The sequence below is a fragment of the Apteryx rowi genome, unplaced genomic scaffold (genome assembly GCF_003343035.1).
Source record: "Apteryx rowi isolate R43461 unplaced genomic scaffold, aptRow1 scaffold_9, whole genome shotgun sequence".
Classification (NCBI taxonomy): Eukaryota; Metazoa; Chordata; class Aves; order Apterygiformes; family Apterygidae; genus Apteryx; species Apteryx rowi.
In genome coordinates, this window is record NW_020451204.1 from 5,474,399 (window position 1) to 5,494,389 (window position 19,991).

The window sequence follows — 19,991 nt, forward strand, 5'->3', positions numbered from 1 at the left end:
TCCACACAGGTGCAACAGCAGCTTTGCATGCGTGTTCAGAGCTGGCCAGATAAAATGCAATAGAAAAAGCAGTAGTGAATTGCTTCAAAACCCGTTTGCTGAGTTTTGGAGAGAGGTCCATGTGTTTTCCTGAAGTGTGGAGGATTTCATGTAGGTGAAGCTATTTTCCAGTACCATTCTGTATGTTTTTGTTCACTATTCTTTAAGCCTCCCCAAAGTGGGCTGTTTAAAAGTCAGGAATGTCAGCCCCATCCCAGGATAAATAGGGGCTGATCACGACTGATCCTTCTGATCAATGGCTGGCCAGTGGGTGATAGAAACCACAGTGCCATGGCAGTGAGCCAGCCCAGCGCCTTATCAAATCGCCCACTAATTGCAGTGCAGAACAGCACGAAACGTGGCCTCAGTGAAGACCAGCAAGGTTTGCTGGATGTTCTTTGCTGAATTACTTATACTTCTTATGAGGAGGACAGTAAAAGAAGGTTACCTGAGGACTCAATATCAATCCAGCATGAAAATGGATCCCATCACTCATTTTGAGGACCACCCTCTGCTTTTTTGCAAAGAGCAGGACCCCAGCTCAGTCTTCTCCATCCCTAAAATTGTGTTTCAAGTATCTTCAGAGTCTTACCCTCGAAGTAAGGGAGTTCCTAATGAAAAAAAAAAAAAGAATTCTATACACCGGGCTCCATATATAGTCAGAAAGTGAGGGGATTGGCGGAGTATTTAAAAAAAAATACAAAGTGACACTTGCAAAAACCTCCTCACTGAATCATCTTTATTGTAGGAGTTCTCAGCTCCTAGAAGATACCTCTCCTTCATTTCATACAGTACTTGAAAGCATTATATTTATCCTCTTTTTTCATTTTCTCTAAGTTGTTATTAAGTTCCCCTGGTTTGAGAAAGTTTTCAGGGAGAAGTCGTGTCTCTTGTTAGGCAAACTAACATTTTCAGAAAAAATGTTACTGAGTCTAAAAGTAAGTTTTGGAAGCAACAGCATATTAACAAATATATTTCAGAGGAAGTTACCTGAAATCAGTGATGATGAGGAATTTCATAAGAGTTTTCAAATCCTATGTCTGATTTAACTTGAAAACTTCTCAATAAACAAGTACGATTCAGTGAGGATGTTTCTGCGTCACTTTGTACTTTTTTTTAAATACTCAGCCAAACCACTCAGACTCTTCTATGGGTGTTCCCCAAAGCTCATGTAGTCTTTCCAGCTCTATCACTTGGTCTTAAAAAGGTATTACCCTTCCTACAAACTAACATTTTGTATGCGCTTAGATTATCAGGGCTACAAAAACACTATGAAATTGTTTTGATATTTTATGGGGGGGGTTGTTTAGTCAATGCCCTGATTTCATTGGCGGCTCAAACTGCAAGCACAGATGTCCCTCACATGTCCACGCCAACATGGTGAACTCCCACTACCACCCAAGTGATCTCTCTCATGTGCGCATGCAGACCCCCACAGGGGTGATCCCCCCTTTGGACAGTCGCATCCTATTCGAAGCATCCTGAGAAGGGTCCAGTCTGGTTAACTCACGCACGTAACTTGTATCTGCGTTTTAGTCTCTTACTAGAGCAGTCCTCCTTAGAGTAACTGCCTAAGAACTTTGTGTAGTCAAAGGAGAAAAGTAGATACTTTTGAAGGCCTCCGAGAGGCAAACTCCTTCCTACCTGATTTCAGTCAAATGAATGCCATTTGCTGTTGTTTAATCATCTTTTTTTTCCATTTCACATAAATTCTGTTTATTGTTTCTCCTCTTTTTTTGCTTGCCCTCTAAATTAAAACCTTTGCTATTTAAATGAATGCATTTCTTGAAGGTCCCCTTTTGAAAGGGAGTTATACCTCTCCCACGTCTTCTAAAATAACAGATGACTGAGTATACTAAATATCACAATCCAGAGCTTTTGACCTAAAAGCTCCCAGTTCAGTGATGGCTGCTCAGTGATCAGTCTGATATTAATTTGGTGCTCCTATGTGTTTTTAGAAATGAACCATCAAAAGAGAAATCGTTACAACTGTTGGCTACTGTGCAGTGTAGTATTAGCAGAAACATTCAGAGGAGACACGGGAAACAATTAATATTCATCCAAATTATATGACTCTATCTTGAATGTGTTTTAAACGTTAGTTATCTTCTTTACACCCCCTGTTGTGCCAGGAAATAGTATTGCGCCTGTGCTTCATGCAGAGTTTAAATGACTTTTAATTCTACAGTTCCTTTGTAGAAGAGGCACAAACCAAATTTAATCTTCCTGAGCTGGAGGCCAGTGCCTTTCCTACATCCTCTTACTTCTGAGGTGGAGAGGTGAGAGATGCTATTTGGGGCTGTAAGAGGTGGTACCCAGGTTATAGAAGTCTTGAGAGTGAAAAGAAGAATTGAGTCTTTGGCAAGGTACCTTCAAAGCTCTGTGTCCGTTGAAAATAGTTTGCTTTTTAAAAAATGGCATCTCTTAATTAACCCTGTTGCTTCTCCCCGCAGGCATGAACGCTTTACAATTACAGAATTTGGCAACTTTAGCAGCCGCAGCAGCCGCCGCCCAAACCTCAGCTACCACCACCAATGCAAATCCTCTCTCCACAACGACTGGTGCTCTGGGAGCCCTCACAAGTCCCGGTAAGAGCGGAGCACTTTCTTTCAAAATGCAGCAATGAGAATAAAATGGGAGGAAGGTAGTCGAAACTGTGATTCCACGTTGTGCCTAAGCTCTGTGCTCATATAAATTCTGGAGATCCTTTCAATAGCTGAATGCACTTTTGTTGTTATTTTTAAGAAAACAACAAGCTGTTTTTTCAAGTGGTCCGATATGGGCACGTTCACCTTTCCAGATTCATTTCAGCCTAACCAACCCATCTTGCAGAATCCCACAAGAGCCCTTGAGCTAAATTTAGCTTTTCAGAGAGGATTCTGAACACGAGCAAATCCTTCTCATCCTAGAGAAGGACCAACTGAGTTGGTTCTTTTTAATCCTCAAGATACTGATCGCTGATTCCCAGCATATCATGCACGTATTGCCTTCACCCATCCTGAGTTTTTTGTGCAATCCTCCTCTGTTTTTTTCTTTCTCTTTCCTTGCTGTGGCCTCAGTAGAGTTTTCTTCTGGGGATAACTAAGAATCAGGTTTGGAAGTGGTATCAGATGCATGAGGAGAATGCAGTCAAATTCTGACTTCATTACTCTAAACTGAGGACAGATTTTGGGGGGAATGAGGACAGAGACTGTGGTCCCTCCATTACTATAGTGGAGACTTTCAGCCATGCGTGCCACATGTCTGCAAAACCCTTGCTGTTCAGACCAGGGCAAATCCAGAGCCCAATAACACTTCTTCATCTCCAGAATCAGTGGAGGGAGAAATTGAGAAATTCAGTGTCGTTACTATAGATTTACAGTGATGTAGCTGAGTCAAGAATCCGGCCACTTATCTTTAGATAAAGGCTGCAGGGTGTAATTATTTGCATCGTGAAGTGCATTTATTGCAGTTCTAAAAAACATTCATATTATTTTAGACACCACTAAAGAACATTTGTGTTTAATCTTGTTTAAATGTGTATTTATTCCCCATGAAAAAGTAATTCATGGCAGACGGTTTGAGCTCATCAGCAAGGAAAACAGTCTTCAGTGCACAATAGAACTGGGACCGAGTGTAGTGCCATTTGTTAAAGCTGGCCAACACTTCCCATCGTATAACGCTTTCATTGTGTGTTTGGGGGAGAGGTTAAATGAAAGGAAGCTTGGCTAAATATTAAGCTTAGGCAGCATTTTCCTGGTTTTGGTGTGGGCCTCATATTGACCTAAAATTTATATTCAGTCTCAACAGCTCTGGGAAGCAGCTTGGGTGAAAATAATTTTGTTTTGCCCATTTTCTTTAAAATTGAGCGCTCTCTTCTGTTAAATGTCTGGGTAGCCTGTCCTCCCAAAGCATGCTCAGCATATCTTGAACCACATGGCAAGTCTTCTCAGGATGGATGGAGATGAACCTGCCCCGTAACCGCTCTCCTGGAGCCAAGGAGCACCAGCACGTCGAGCATAGCATGTTTTTGGCGTGCTTTGTGTCTTGCCGTATCAGTAGGATGCATACTTAAGGTCCACATTTTCCTTTCTTCTCCTCCTCCACAATCTCCTTATCCAGCCTGGCTGGCTTGCTGTCTTTTAAGCCGTATGCTTGGGAAAATGCTTGGTTTTAGCAGATGTCTGAGTGTGGAGAAGCACATGCTAGAGAGGTGCTTTGACAGGCCTGGACAGATACTTCTGTGGGATAACTACAGCCTGCAGGTGCCCAGGATGATATCTCAGAGCAGACACCAAGGTTTTTCCAAAGAGATTAATGATTTTGGCTGACACACAGAAGATGCATTATTTTCAAAAAATCCTGGATGTTTAGCACTTAAAATGGTGCATTCAGAATAACTGTTGCTTTTGAAAGTCTTACAGAGAGTTAGTAGCCAAGCACAAACATTTTTAATGTTAGTCAGCTTGGTGTGGCAAAGAGAAAGCCTATATTTAATAGGTTCATTAGGTTCCACAACCAACCTAAAACCAATCCGTGTTTAAATGTCCTTCAGTTTAACCTTTCTTATCAGGTTCCACATTCTCCACCCTATTAAATATTTTGTAAACCTGAATAATATCTTCAGTGATTCTTCTCTGCTCTATGGAAAATGAATTTAGTTCGATAAAGCTTTTCATAGTAGCTCAAAATATTTCCATTAAGACTTGAAATGTGTTGGCAGAAAACATTTAAATCTGCCTTTCAACATGTGGATACTTGGAGGCCTTGAGGGTATTTTTTTGGTCTAGTTTTCGTTTAATAGAATACTCCAGTTTGTTGTGTTTCATAAGTGTAAATTATTTTGTCTGATTTCAAAGCCTGCACTAAGCCCAGGAAGAAATGTTTGTCTCTCTCCAGATAATGCATTAAATTAATATTTCTCAGTTCAGAAAGCTGCCCAAATCTAGGAGTACAGCAAAGGTACATGCTTAATTTTAATCACTTGCTTGACCCTGTTGAAGCCAAAATACTGCACTGAACAGGACTAGGCATAAACATGTGCTTCTAATATGCCTTAACTCGTGGCAACCAAGACAAATAGCTCATACCCATATTTTTACCCATATATAACTGTATCTCTCCTAAAGTTGGAGTCAGTCTCTGTCCAAGAGCTCTTGTGTTGTCCTTTGTAGACATGAACCATAAAAACCCCAACTTGTGATTGCTTCAGTTAAAAATTCATCTTGTAGTTTAATTTTGCATAGCTGTGATTTAGTGACCCTGAATACATGAAGTTATTTAAGAGGAGATGGTGCTCAGACCAACTTTGATGTATCGGCAGCACAGAAAAACAGCCCGGGAGGTGAGAACAAGCCAAAATGGTACCTGACACTTGAGGATGTCAGGTTTTGCTACTGGCCTCCAATTGCAATATGTTCAAAGGAGCAAAGAGAATTTTCCGCAGCTGATAGTCATTGTTGAATTTGTGTGAAACTCCTTCTTCAAGGTTCATACAGTCACCTATTTCCAAACAAACTGAACTCTAATGATCTTTCTCTCATATATGCTGTGTACTTACTAAGTAGCTTTGACTGGGAGAGTTTAAGGACAGTCATTCTCCTCCATGTACTAAATACTTTCTCTTAAGCTTGAAACAGTATTCGTTCAGAAAGAACAGAGACAATGCAATCCCCCAAACTATTAATTTTTTTATAATTGTAAATTTATAATTTCAATTTTGCATACCCATGGAAGTCTCTCCCTACAGCATTGTTAGAAATGATTTTTTAAAAGCCTTTGCTTAAAAAAACATGAAAGATTAAGCTTTCATTTTAGTAAAAATCCCCTCAGGCAATAAATAGGTTCTTTTGTCTCTTGGCCCTGGAAAAAAAATTAAAATGGTTTAAATTGCCCATGGTTAAAGTAACTGTTTCTTGCAATTATCAGATGGTAGTGAATAAAAATGAAAATGAAATCATGAAAGAATAAAAACCAGGTAAATGCATATTATGTCTTTCATGAGTTTCTCACGGGTCTTTTGAAGACTCATTTAATCATCTTTCTTGTCTTTTATTTTGATATGATAATTGTTTCCTTTATTTACTTTAATCACCTCTATTTAGTTAATTAATTCTTCAGTTTCTTTTCGTTTCACTCACTTGGAATAAATACTTTCCTGTTTTAAAGACATGGAACTGTAATACTTAATAACGCAAGAATTTGGGCTAGGGGTATATTTTACCTGACTACACGTGGCCGTGGCCATTATCCGAGCTATACTTTGTCCAGGCTCCCTTTTGGCTGAGCCTTAGAAGTCTGTATTTCCCATTAACTCTGAAGGGAATTTGGGGTGACCACCTCAGGCGTAGAGCTCAACACTGTATATTTCTTAAGTCAGCAAGATGCATTTCACCCGACTGTCGGGGACTTTGCGCTCTCCTCCAGAGAATATCCGTGCCACGTCCCATAGATGGATCAACGAGGGAAGAGCCTGCCCAGAGCTGCCGCTCCCGAGCTGCAGTGATTTACACGTAGTTCAGAGGGTGGTGCTGAGCCATGGAGGTGGACACGAGGAAGGGACACATGACCTCAGAGCATCTGCCTCTAATGCTGGGTGGCTTTTAACATGCCTCCGTCAACCCACTACCCTGATTTTCCCCAGGATAATAATGTTTACTCTGACTCGCGTGGGTGCTACAAGGTTAATACAGCACTGTGAAAATTTCCTGGTGGAATTGCTGTCCAAGCTCCTGGTCTTTTTAGAAGCTGATAGTAACAAACATATTTTGCCTCAACAGGAAAAACATGAAAGCTGGGGGTCAGATACCAACTTAATTTATCGTCTTGCCCTTTTGCATCGCTGCACAAATTTGATTGCTTAATGCCATAACATGAGAGTCACCGAGTCACGCAGGTGGGAGGGCACTTCTGGAGGGCTCCGCTCCAGCCTCCTGCTCAGAGCAGCACCAGCTAGAGCCTAGGTCAGTGACAGCCGTGTCCAGGCAAATTTTGAATATCACCAAGGATGGAGATTCCACAGCCTCTCTGCACCCCTGTTGCAATTTATTTCTTAAAATTCATGCATTAAATGTGTTTTCAGTAGCCAGTCGGAAAGCTCTTCTATGTGCAAATCAAGAGACGAGACATCTAATTATATATCCAAATTTATCTGCACAAACATGCTCAATATAACTTTCTTCTGAGCTGTGGGGGGATAGAGTTGCTAAACCAGAAGCTAATTCACTTTCAGACTTAGGAGCCTTGATTTTTTTTCCATGACATTTTCATGATTATTTGATTCTCTAAACTATTATTTATTCACACAGCTGAGCTAGCTATTCATGCTTCAGTAACAAAGCTTTTCAGGTTTATCTGCTATATAAACTTAAGAGGAAATCTTTCAGCAAAAAATACTGTTGGTGTAAAATGTAAGACTTTTTTTCTTTAACAGCCTCTTCAAATCAAGCCCAGGTTTTACCATATTATACCAGAACTCAACCGTTTACTCGTATGTTAAAAAGAAAAAAAAAAGTTCTCCCAAGCAAAAAAGTTTTAAAATATTCATTTCAGACAGATGCTGACATTGAAGAAGAGCAACGCCGAAGAAGAAAGTCTGTCGGGCTTATAATAATCTGAAAAAGGGAGATTAGAAAGGAAGCATACTGATTACAGTCCCTGCCTGTCCTGTAAGAGCTAATTCATTCCTTCCCCGTGCTAGGAGCAGTGAAGTACAGTTAGCGTCCACAGTTCATTATTTTGTCTACCCACTAATGTAGCATAAAGATTGTCTTTGTTAGTTGAAGGCATTCATGTTGTGAACACAATTGTCAAAATGTTAGGTATTTTATAGAATATACAAGACGTTTCAGCCGAGAAGCAGCAAAGAATGCTCAAATAATCATTCTTAGGAGATTCGCTTTTTGTTCAGTTCAGTACAATACGTTTTTCTCCAATCAGCAGTGCAAGTCTGCCACCGTGACATTTTGTTAGAGGCCAATACACCCACTGAGATATCTGTGATTTGCTTCCAGGATGATCCAAAAATAACCCTGCCAGTAGGTGGATAGGAAGGTCTGACAGTTTGCTGAAGAATGAATTGGGGTGGATGTTTCTTGTTGGAACAGATCAGTGGAAAATGCAGAATGCCACTCGGTACAGTACAAATGTCGCAGTAGAGATTGATTATTTTCGTACCTTTTTGTGTGGAATTAACACAGGGAGTTCCGTTATTGAAAAATAAACTATTAAAAATAAACCTTATTAATTTTGCAGTATGATAGAATAGGAATCTTCCCTAGCATAATGTTCATTATTTTTAGGAGAAAAATATATCTGATCAATATAAAGCATATCTCAGATGATAGAGTTTTGGGGGTTTTTTTACAGTGTATATACAGTACAGATGCCTCAAGGGGGGTGGATGTTTAAAAAATTCAAGTGCATGATTCTTGATTTTATATGTAAATCTAGCTTTATTATAAGAGCCATTGTCTTAGTGCTTTGAGCACAGAGCAGTCCAACATCTTAAGATGGATCTCAGCACCAATTTTCTTAAAAAGTAGCTGTTGATCAGGAAGCCATGGGAGAAAATTATGCATTAGCATGCCCACTGCCCAGTGCCTCTCAGATGCAAAGCCATTTCCTTGCATAGTTCAAGCAGATTGCTGTGTGTATTTTACTCAGCTGCTGTTTCAGCTGGGCTTGTCCCAGTTTCTGAGTCCATGGTTAGGTCCCGAAATAAGGGAATTGGTTTTCCCTGCTCCCACTGCCCGGAGATTGTGCTACTTCTTGGAGAGATTTATTGGTGCTGAGCCCAACTGCTAATTAGGCCACCCTGCAGTGGGCATCCAAACACGCGTTTGGGAGCCGAAACTAGAGACCTGTGCATGAATCTTTGACCTATGTTTAATATTTTTAGTAACGCTTCACAACGTCTTAAATGCAAAAAGATGAAAAAAGGATGAATTGTGGCTGAGAATCTCCCAGCGCCTCAGCGCAGTAAAAAGAGAGGTGCTGGGTGATGAATTGCTCCTGGTGCCTCCCAGGAAAGGAGGGATCGCTGCCTGGTCTCCGCCTTTGGAAAACCATAGTCGCAGGGATAACCTGAAGGATGGGGATGGAGCAGACATTGATACTGCAATGACCTGTTTGCAGATTTGCCCTTTAAAATGTAACGGGTCTTTGTCCATTCTCCTAGCAAACAGGTTTCTCCAAGCAGGGCTGTATTAATTCAGCCAGAAGGGTCTTGGGCAAGTTCGGTTACTAAAAGGCAGGTTTCAGACTGGGCAGAACCTGTGAGTGAAGTGCGAGACTGCCCGACCACTGAAGGAAGAGGCTTTTTGCAAAATCTGCTTCCCTCTTAGAATAAAAATCAACATTTTCTGAGGTTTTGGCACAGAAAGATCTCTGTCCATTTCATTAGAGTTGCATAAATACCGAAGTTGTGTGCTGAAGGACAGAAACGCGTGCATATTTTCCAGGGGAGCATTGTGCTAGTTAATTGTTTGGGGGATTTTTAGGAAACAATGTGCAGTACTAAACCATGGATTAGAAGGATCTAATTCAACAGGAGACATGTTTGTTTTTTAAACATTAGTACATTATCATCTTCCTAAAGTATTAAATCCAACGCCTTAGCACATTTCAGGATTTACTTTGCTTGCGGTATACAAATAACCCTTTTGTAATACATTACGTTTTGAAAGTATCTCTCTACTCCGCTCTTAATCTGTGTTTCAGGCCACTAGAAATTCAGATTTTAAAAATGCTGTTCATTTTCTTTCTGTCAGTACCTCTATTTCAAGCTCATTCAAGGCTGTTCGCTCCTAAAGAAACATGATACTCTTGGCTTGGCTGCGCAGGTAGATATGTGAGTTTGTATGCTATATATCTTGCCAGAAGTCCAGACCAAGAAAAGGCTGGAGTTCTTAATAGTCAGGAAATAATCTAAATCTTTGTAAAACTCCTGCACTTGAAGGAGTTTTCAAATATTTTTGCTACTGCCAGTGCTGCTCCGTCGTTGCACTGAATTCTGCATGTGTCCATGGATACTCGCGGTCTGTTTTCCCGAGGCAAGATAAACTGTGGAATATAATGGGAATTAGTGTTTGTGAATGCCTTTAGCCTAATTTTTGCAGGATTGTCGGAAAAGGTCTAGTGGATTCAGTATGGGTCCACTGCTTTATTTTCTGCATTGGCCAAACAGAACTAGCTCCAGCAGCTACATGGGTTTAAAAACAACTAAAATAAACCCTTGTCCGCCTAACTAATGGTCTTTGCTGTCTGTGGAACACAAATGTGCAATATGAATGAAAGGAAGCGCTGGCGCATTGAACTGATAGGTGACTTTACAAATGGGCTACGCAGGACAGGGCTGAGCTATTTTACATGACCCTAGATGATGTTTGAGGTCCGTTGCTTGCAGAGGTGAATGACTGCCCCTTGTGGTGTGCTGTTGCCGTGAGGCTATGCTTGCACGTCCCGCTAAGAAGCCAGTCCTCCACGGAAATTATTTTTCATGCACTTTCTGGACTCCTGACTCCTTTGCCAAGGATTCTCCGATTTTCAGTGTATGGTTTACCTCCTCTCTATTGTAAGATACCATGGCAGGACTCCTGGTTTTAGCCATCTAAAATTTAAGTATCTGACCTAAAATAAGTCCTTTAGGCTCCTTTTGTAGCAGTGGAGAGACAAACACCTCCTAAGGGCAGTTTACCTGATCTTAGGTGCATTAGAGAGCTGGAACTGAAGAAGAATCAGCCATCCTCTCCTCTTTACTACAAATTGAATTGCCGTATGCATATGTGATTATCATTCTTGCAACCAAAGCGTTGCTTGCGTTAAAATTTAGTCCCACTCTCCAGGCACTAACACCTTTTTTTTTGAGAGATACCGCTGCTTGTTGTTTATTATTGCTTAGTGGTGAAAGTATGTCAAAGACGTCACAGGCACACGAGAGGCAGTGTGAAAAACCTGTACTACAGGCAGGAGATCCTGGGCTCAAGTGGAGCCTTTTTGATTCTCCACCACAAATTCTTTGGCAAGTGATTTAAAAGTGGTTGTATGCTGAAGCGTCTCCGCATGGAGGTCATTGCAGCATCAGGGCACGAGCGCCCGAGCAATTGCTGAGCATGAGTAGCGAGAGATAGCGTTAATAAACATGAGAATAAACATAGCAGTTCTGCATAGAAATGCGAACGCTCCAATTTGATGCAACTCACTGGCTCTTAATGAACGTAGGCCACTGCCCTTGGCCCCACTGAGTAAAACAGAGTCACAGATGCCCAGCAATTATTCATTTTCTTCATAGTGTGGGATTTGGGTTTGGTTGAGTTTGGCTGAGAACTTACAGGTGCAATTATCTGATGGGCCACAATGAAGTTTTACCCAGCCAGTCCGCCATGCCCTGTTATTCCCTCCCCTAGCTCTTTTTAATGTACTTCCCACCCAAAACCAAGAGAGGTTTATCACTGCTGTTTGTTGTAGAGCATGTATAATATGTTGCAGATAAAGGGCTGAAAGAAAACATATGATTTGTAGTTTACTGTAGAGGTAGATGGTCTTCGCTGAGCAATGTTTTTCAAACAAAACAGAAGTAACAGTGGAATTGGCCCAAAATATTAACTGTTTATTTTTGCCCTCCTTCCATCACCATAATCTTGCAGGAAAACCTGCCCTTAAAGGCAATAGATTCACAAAGGTGTGCATGAGTCTAACAAACCCCTGTTCGCTAAAATAATGGGCTTCCATTCGATAAATGGGTTGATGGAAACTTATAGAACAGAAAAACAAGACTACAAAAATAGCCAGCTGATACGTATTTCTGCCATATGCTCTGTTTTCTCCTCCTTCTTTGCAGGGCTGTGGAAGGTCTTTGGTGCAGACACTGTAATTTAAAGACAACTGGAAACCTGAAGTTAGACTGTACCAGGAGTGACCCTGATTTTCAGTTGTCCGGGGCTCACAGAGCTTCCTTAGCTCCCAAAGACCCACATGCTGCTGAGGAGTATGGATTTAGGAGTCTAAGTTCAGTCTCCAGTTCTTGAAAGCCTTGGCTCTGAATACCTGATTGCTCCTTCTGTCTTTGCGAATAATGTGAATGAACTGTTCCACCTCTCTGTGCTTCCTTTTTCTTGTATAAGAGCATGTACTCACAGGACTTTGGGAGGCACAAAGCGGTTTTCAGAAAGCCAACTTAGCCCAAAGGATCGCCACGGGGAAAGACTCCTGTCTTTCTCTCCATCCCTCCTTCCTGCTGGGTCTCTCATTTGCACGTGCGTGCACAGACACACGGACGAGAGTGGAGGTTGAGAGGTTGCCGTCCTCCCTTCCTTGTTTCCCTCAGGGTTGCCTGGCCTGGTGCTTCTCTTTCCCTGTTCCCTGGAAAGAGATGGATAATCTTTCACAGGAATCGTTCGTCTGTGAGTAATGAAGAAAGAGCGGGACGCTGACTTATTTGGGAAAGGCTGTGGTATTAGGATGTGTCTTTCTATATTGTCATCTCGTTTCCCCCTGACTCCTTCTTGCTCTCTTGCTTTTCGGTTCTCTTTCCCTGGAGTGTGCCTGTCACTTTTATTTTATTCTATCCGAGCACAGGCAGAGCACTTAAACTTACTAAAATCTTCCTCTCTGACGTGTCAGACAACACTTCAGAGATACCAGTAAATGAGCGAGTTTTTCCTTCTCTCTCCAGGCCATTGGCAATGTGTTTATTAGAGGAGTTTATGGAGAATTAACCTCCTCAGGCCACAAAAATCCACCTCTCTTTTGCCAAAAATTGCCCCAAGAACTTGCCTGCTGCAATGCTGTGCTATGGTAGTGACCATGGCACCACCAGTTTGAATAGGGGTGAATACCTAGACTGGCTGGAGATCACTCTAAAGGGCAGACAATTTAATGCCAATCACACACATTCGTTAGATTAGAATACTGATGAGCCCTTTTGAAAGGCCAACCGCATCTTCTTTCGGCAAAAATATTAAAATGCCCCCCTTTTCCCCACCTCCCCCCACCAAGATTCTCCATGAGAATAAATTAAAACTTGGAGGTGTGGTTATTATCACAGAATAATTAGACCCCATGGGATTAGAGACACTCAGCATTCGTTAATGCCCCTGGGTTGTGATTATCTAATAATGATGATGCCTCTGTCATTGCCTAATTATTCTTTCCCTCTAAAATGTTCCTCATGCAGTCAGCACCCGTCGAGTGTGCTCATTTCAGCCAGAAATGCAACTGCAAATCTCTGAGAGCGGTGTCACACGGGCGGTGTGACTGACTTACCCACTTCTCCCCCACGCCCATGTTTATAATTTTCATTTCATAAGCTCCATCATCATATACTTGAGTCACTGCTCTTTTCCATCAGGGACACTTAGCTTGTGTGTTAGGGGTGAAGTTCTTGGCCTCCAACTCTTGAAAACAACCAGTTGTTAGGGCGATGCAGAGATGATACTTTAATAGGTTGACCTTGAACATGTAGGATAGATCTGGCCAAAATCCTGCATAACACCAGACCAGTGGTCCAGATGCCCCATTACATAAGAAACTGCCTACTCTTGAGTGCCATTTGTCTCTGATTAAGAAAGCACTGTGACCAAAGTAGGATGTTGTAGTTCTGAGCAAAGTTGGAAGCTTTGCACAGACCCTGTCCAACACAGCTAGACTCTGGCCAGGATCCTTAATCTTTCACTCAGGCTAGCAGACATTCATCTTGTTTAGATACAGTTTGCAAGACGTCGTTGCAAACATCATTCGGTTTTGCAACTAAAAATTAGAATGGAAACAGAGAACACAGCCTTAATCTGATTACCCTTAAATCCGGTGTTCTCTTTTGGCTTTATTATCCCTCTGGTACTAACAAAGGGGCAAAGGAATATTCTGTTTACCCAAGAGATTTTTGGTAGTAAACAAATGATGTTAAATTCAACTTGCTAAAGTTAGAGATTTTTCTTTGGGTTTAATGTTCCCTTTGTCCCCAACTCTTATCATTTCTCTTTTCTATGTCACTGACTGGGGAGATATTAGAAGTATTAAAATGATTTTCATTTTCTTTTCTTACTGCATTTATACTTTTTTCCTACATTTCTTTATATTCTTCTACTACAGTTTTATTTTCACTTCCAGTAAAACCTAAAGGAATCATCCAAGGTCTGAACCTCATTCTATTAGATGTAGACCTAGCTCTGGAAAGTTTACACACAAAACTGTTGTGGCAGACTAAAACTGCAAGCACAGCCAAGAGTTAAGTGGCATTTTCAGTCTCACCTGCTATTCCTGTAAGCAGACCTGAGCACAGGATCCAGATTTCCTTGCTGCCTGTTCAGTTTTCTACCAACCCATACTCATTCTTCAGCCTTCTTTCTTCATTCTGCCTCAGTGTTGCCTCACTTTTTCTACTCTTCTACTGCATTGCTCTATTTTTCATAGGATCATAGGATAATCCAAGTTGCAAGGTCCCTCAGGAGGTCTCTAGTCCAACCTCCTGCTCAAAGCAGGATCAGCCATGAGGTCAGACCAGTTTGCTCAGGGCTTGATCCAGTTGGGTCTTGAAAACTTCCAAGGACAGAGATTAGTCAATCTGTTCCACTGCTCAACTGTCCTCGTGGTGAAAAAGTTTTTTCCTTATATCCTCTCGTTTCAGTTGTGAACAACCTGACTCCTGGATCCTTCCTTCCCAGGTGCAGGACTGCGTCTGTCCTTGTTAAATTCCATAGGGTTCCTGTGGGCCAGCTCTGCCTGTCTGGGTCCCTCAAACGGCAGCCCTTCACTCAGGAGCAGATTAAGGCAGATCTGTTCTATCCATCCTTGCAGTCAGTGAGCTAAGGAAGGCAGCAGAAAATCAGAAATATGGTTACACCCAAATTCAGTGCAAGGAAGAGGATTCAGGACTCAGACACAACCAGTGAAGATCTGACAGTGAAGTCTTTCCCAAATCAAAGAATGTTTTTCTCCAAAACATCTCATGCTTAGAATGATAGAAATGCCAATCCTCAAATTTTGGGGTGCTATTGATCCATGGCACACCACTGTATTGTCACACACACAGCAAAATAAGTACTTTCAGCCCTGACTTATTTTAACTCTCCAGTAAGTAAAACAACAAGAAAGAACAACATTGTGTTTTACAGCTGAGCAGGACAGTTTGGTTTTTAACGTATGCACATCCTCTAAGTGACTAAGCAGGATGTGACAAGGAAACAGATAAGGAGTAGTCAGGGAACCAGGCCTGATTTGGCTGCCTCTCTCGCATTGAGATAAGGGAGGTGTCACAGCAGATCTGTGGCATCCAGGTGAACTTCCCTTTGGCAAGGAGAATCCTTAATGCAACTTCAGCCAGTCTCAGAGCTGCCCTGAAGCCCTGCAGCACCAGAAAGTTGGTTCTGATCCAAATGCCAATGCCTCATTTCACATGGAAGAAGTGGTGAATGTGCTGCAGCAACCCTCTGTACAGACAGAGAACTGAAGCTGCCCTTCTTTTGCTTTGCCTCTTCTCTCATTTAGTCCTACCCTAAAACAAAAGTAGTGTTTCTAAAAAGAAATCTCACCTAAAATCTTTGGAATGCCTCTCTGATTTTTTTTAATACCGTAGCATAGGTCCCATAGTGTGTCTGGGTAGTAGTATCTGGCAGCGGTCCAGTGTTGGGAGAGGAGGAAGGGAATAGGAGAAGACGAAAGGAAGAAGAATGGAAAAAGTGCACAGCCTATCACTGTCCCCAAAATAGCAGCAAGTTCACATATATAGTATGGAGATTCCAAGAGTCTCTTTTTCTGTGGTGTATGGCTTTGCTGAGAAGTCATTAGAGTTCCTTATTATGCAGACATTTACCAAATAAATTAAGGGAATAAAAGGATCTACTGCATCCTTCAGTTCATTTCTCTGCTAATATATAGCAGTACAGGTGTGATTTTTAATAGGTCCTTTAATTCAGTGTGCACTTATATAGTACTTAATTTCATCTCCAGGTGCTCAGAAAGCCTTCCTGGACCTTCCAGTTGGCCTCCTGCACTGGGGAACAGGTTTCATTTTCTAAATTGGCCCTGAGACATGAGGGAGGCAGGATTTGCCCAAGTCTGTACTGCAGACAAGGCTGTACTACAGTCAAACACAGGTGTTTGGTTTCTTTCTTTATTATATCTAGAAGTCCTATCAAGGGGATTCCTTGGTGTTAGGCACAGGAAGTAGATATGCATGATAAGAACATATCTGTGCCTCCAAGATATGGTCTTCTAGAGACAAGCCAGGCAAGTGGGAAGAAAATGTTTTGTCCAAGGTAGCACAAAAATCTGAGGCAGATTTCTGGAAAACTGGGAAAGGCATCAATAGTATCTAAGCTCCACCTAGTAGTTTAGCTCATCCTGCATGCTCTTCTGCAAGGCCATCCTACTTTTTATGTCCTATACGGTAATGCTGTGTTAGTCCCTGCTGTGTAGCTGCTTTTTCTGATCAAGTGTGCTTTGGAAAAAGGTGCACATCCTCTGTGGATTAGCTCAGAATTGCCCAGCAAATCAGGCAATCCTGAGAGCCTGAGATTTGATTGAGGTGACTACATTCAAACTTCTGAATTTGCATGGTTTGGCATTGGTTTTGCGTACAGGGTGAAAGCACACACATCACTTAAAGATGACCAGTTCATAACGCAACTTACAGCTAACTGGAAGGGCAGGATCCATCCCACCTCACATTTCCTCTCTGAAACGTCTACGTCTGCTCAGAGTTCACCATCTCAGTCAATGGAAACAGGGACACTTCCAGAGGGCAATTCAGTCCACCCTGGGACAGCAGTCTAAAGATAGGTTGGTTGAATTGGAGGTCTCTTAACCTCAGAGACAGCCCAAAAAAATAGCTTGGACTAGACTAGCTTAAACTAACTATGAGCTGCCAACATTGTGGAAATTAATCCCATCCACAGCGTGCACAGCAAAGCCAAAGAAATATTTCCATATCATTGCCTTTCCTAGATGTTGTTATGCTGAATCTAGGTTTCCAGCTGATGTAAATCCAGATGATGTAAATCATCGTGACACTATGGACTTAAACCATCCAACAGAGTGGCCAAGAGTTTATAAGCTAATACTTGGTGCTTTTCTAGGTCAGCATAGTTTTGAGGAATTGTACTGAAACACTGTTGAAATTAAAAGTGAAGTGGCTCATTGCTAGTTTAGGTTTCTCCAAAAAAAAATCTCTGACCTTAAAGGTATTATAACTTGGTACACACAAGAATAAATGTGTTGATGCAGAATAGTTGAAAATTCCGGCTGCTACCAGCCATAAAAATCCTTCCAGCTCTTGTCACTGCTTCTTAATATTATTTGTATTATTTGAAGATGTGTGGTTTTTAAAGTGAAGTTGAGGAGGTGGCTGTGAGACTGATTCAGTCAGAAATTTGGTTGTGGGAATAGAGGGGTCAGTTAAGAAGAAAGAGTAGAGTCTGTAATAGGAAAATAAACACTTTTAACCATCTTACTTTTCATGGTTGAAGATGTTAAAGCATTCTATGAAGTCTCTGTATGTGTTCTGGATGGAGAAGGCAACAGGTGACCAGAATGCAGCACAAATGCAGGAAACAGAGCAGATTTGTCTACAGGTTACAGGACAACCCCTGACTCTTACAAGTCTAAACTGATCTCTTTATTCAATGCTGGGATATTATTTCCACACACGAATGGATTTTTAGGGTCAGTGGGGAATATCGTGAGCATCTAGTCTGAATTCTTGCAACGAAGACCAAAAAAGTCCACCCAGTAATTCCTGCGTTGGGGCCAATGGGCTCTGGTTGAGCAAGAGTCTGTCTTTTAGAAAGTTATCCCCTTATTCCAGTGACTGATGCTGCAGAGGAGGAAGTTCCTTTGAATAGACAAAAATGTTATCTGTCCTGTTGTGATGTTTACCCAGGGCTTAAAAATTGTGAGGGACAGGGGAAATGATCAGTGCAGCTGGTAAAAAAGCAACCTTGTCCTTCTCTGACGATTATACCTTCAGCCAGTATTGACAAAGCTGGAGCTCCAGTTCCTGCATCTTTCCCTCTAGCTTCAGTATTAGCTATCGTGCTTAATGCCACCCTGGAAACATATTGACACACTGACGTGTATAGGTTTTCAGGAGGCAAGGGTAAAATTCCCGGTATAAAGTGAAAAATAATAAACTAACTGTTGTGGCTACAAGGTGTGCCACGCAGAGCAACTCCAGAAGCCTAAGCCAGTTGCGCCTTTTCTGTGTTTCGATTTTTTCTTACTGTTTCACCAAATGCTGGTGAACCGGTAGCATAAAGAGAGAGATTTCTAGTGGCATTTTAGCTCCGTACATCAAGCTGTCCAAGAAAACCGGAGACAGATGCCTACTGTTTATTAAGCACCACTATGAAGTGATTCGATTCAGAGCAGCAATGTTCTGGCATGGGGGATGGAGGGAGACGTGAAATGTTTTCTTTTAATTTATTTGGTGGCAGGGGAGCCTGGTAAAAACCAATTTATAAATTCTGTAGGTATCCAATCTATTTTTGTCATCTGGACAACTAAAAGTCGTAAATATAAAATAATGCTGCTCCGACAGTGAGCTATACTTCCTTTGCCATTATTCTGAGCAGTCGTGGAGCCCAGGAGCTTTGCTGACATGAGAGAGTTATACAGGTTCCCCAAATGAGTAGTGCAGCCATCCACCGTTACCACAAGGCATGCGATTTTTCTTTTTTCCCCTTGGTTCAGTATATGTAACAATTTTTTTAAGCAGTCATCTCAGTTGAAAGAAACTAGAAAAGGGCAAAGGACAGGAGAAGCATAGTTCTTGTCTTTAGATGAATTTCAACATATTCTGGGAGCATGTGAGGTAACTTCCAGCTGGCGTAAGCCTCCACAGGTACCTTGTAAGACTTTCTGACTTTTGTTTCATCTCCCCTGAAGTTTTTTTGGGGACAAGGAGTACCATGGCTTCACCTGTTGGCATAATCCAGCATTTTGTGACAAGTTGTCAACTAACTCTAAATCTTGGACCTTTTACGGCTCCCTTTATGATAGTATTTTAGCTCATCGCTGTCTTCATCTTCACTTTATATGTGCAGTACTCAGTCAAAGAGAAGGAAGGTAACTAGTGTGGGGTCTCTCAGGAAGCCTCATCTAGAGCAAGGAGTTGGATCCATTCCTTACAAGTGCCCTGAAGAAAGGAGCTCCCTTCATTTCTCTTCACCCCATGTTCAATAACGTAATGCAAACCACATCAGTTGTTCATTTCCTTTCTCCTCCGAGCAAAAAGAAGCCAAAGAGGAAAAAACACTGTCCTGGTGGATCTGTGAGACAGACCGCTGCTAAGCAGAAGGAATAGCTGCGACAACAAAATGCTGATTTCTGAGGTGCCTCGGTGCTCCAGCCAGTATTTTACATTGATTATATGCCAAGTCATAATTTAAGCAAACTAGATAATCTGCATTGCAGCTTCAAATGGGAGAGCCACACCTGCTCTGTGTTGGTCTGATGGAATAGAGAAACTTGAAAAGAATAAAAGAAAAAAAGAGATGTTAGCCCCAGATATTGGCCAGCCCCGAAGCACATGTTTCAGCAGTGAGACTATGATAAGACCACGATGCACTCTAGGTTGTGCAAGAGGGAAGAATTTAATCCATTTTTTCTGCCTTCTCCAACAGATGTGGTGACGATCCACAAGCTTATGGCTCTCATTCACGGGAGTTATTTTCCCCCAAGAGCTTTAATGTAATTTTCAGGCAAACGGTTTCCTAGCCCCCATTTCTCTCATTTCTTAAATATATGTGTTTCCTCAAGAGGAAAGGGTAATGCTCCTCTGAAACAGAACTGGATGGAATTCAGCCCAGTCAAAACCAATCAGATCCTTCAGATTTGAGGTTTATGTGCTTCATTTAAGTGATCTGCTAATGAACATGAACCGAAACACAGAGCGGTGTTAGTCACAGGGAATTCACTGACATTCATTCGCTTTGATTGCTTTCTTTCTCTTCTCTGTTGGTGCCCACATTATCTGACAA

General features: G+C 41.7%; 1 protein-coding gene across 9 annotated transcripts in view; it reads left to right on the forward strand.

Moving 5' to 3' along the window:
- Window positions 1-19,991, forward strand: part of CELF2 (CUGBP Elav-like family member 2) — a 342,189-nt gene that overhangs the window by 306,226 nt on the left and 15,972 nt on the right. For all 9 annotated transcript variants that reach the window (XM_026091227.1, XM_026091229.1, XM_026091224.1 and 6 more), the window contains one exon: window positions 2,493-2,627. In XM_026091227.1, coding sequence (XP_025947012.1) covers window positions 2,493-2,627 — 135 coding nt within the window. The remainder of the gene's footprint in view (window positions 1-2,492; window positions 2,628-19,991) is intronic.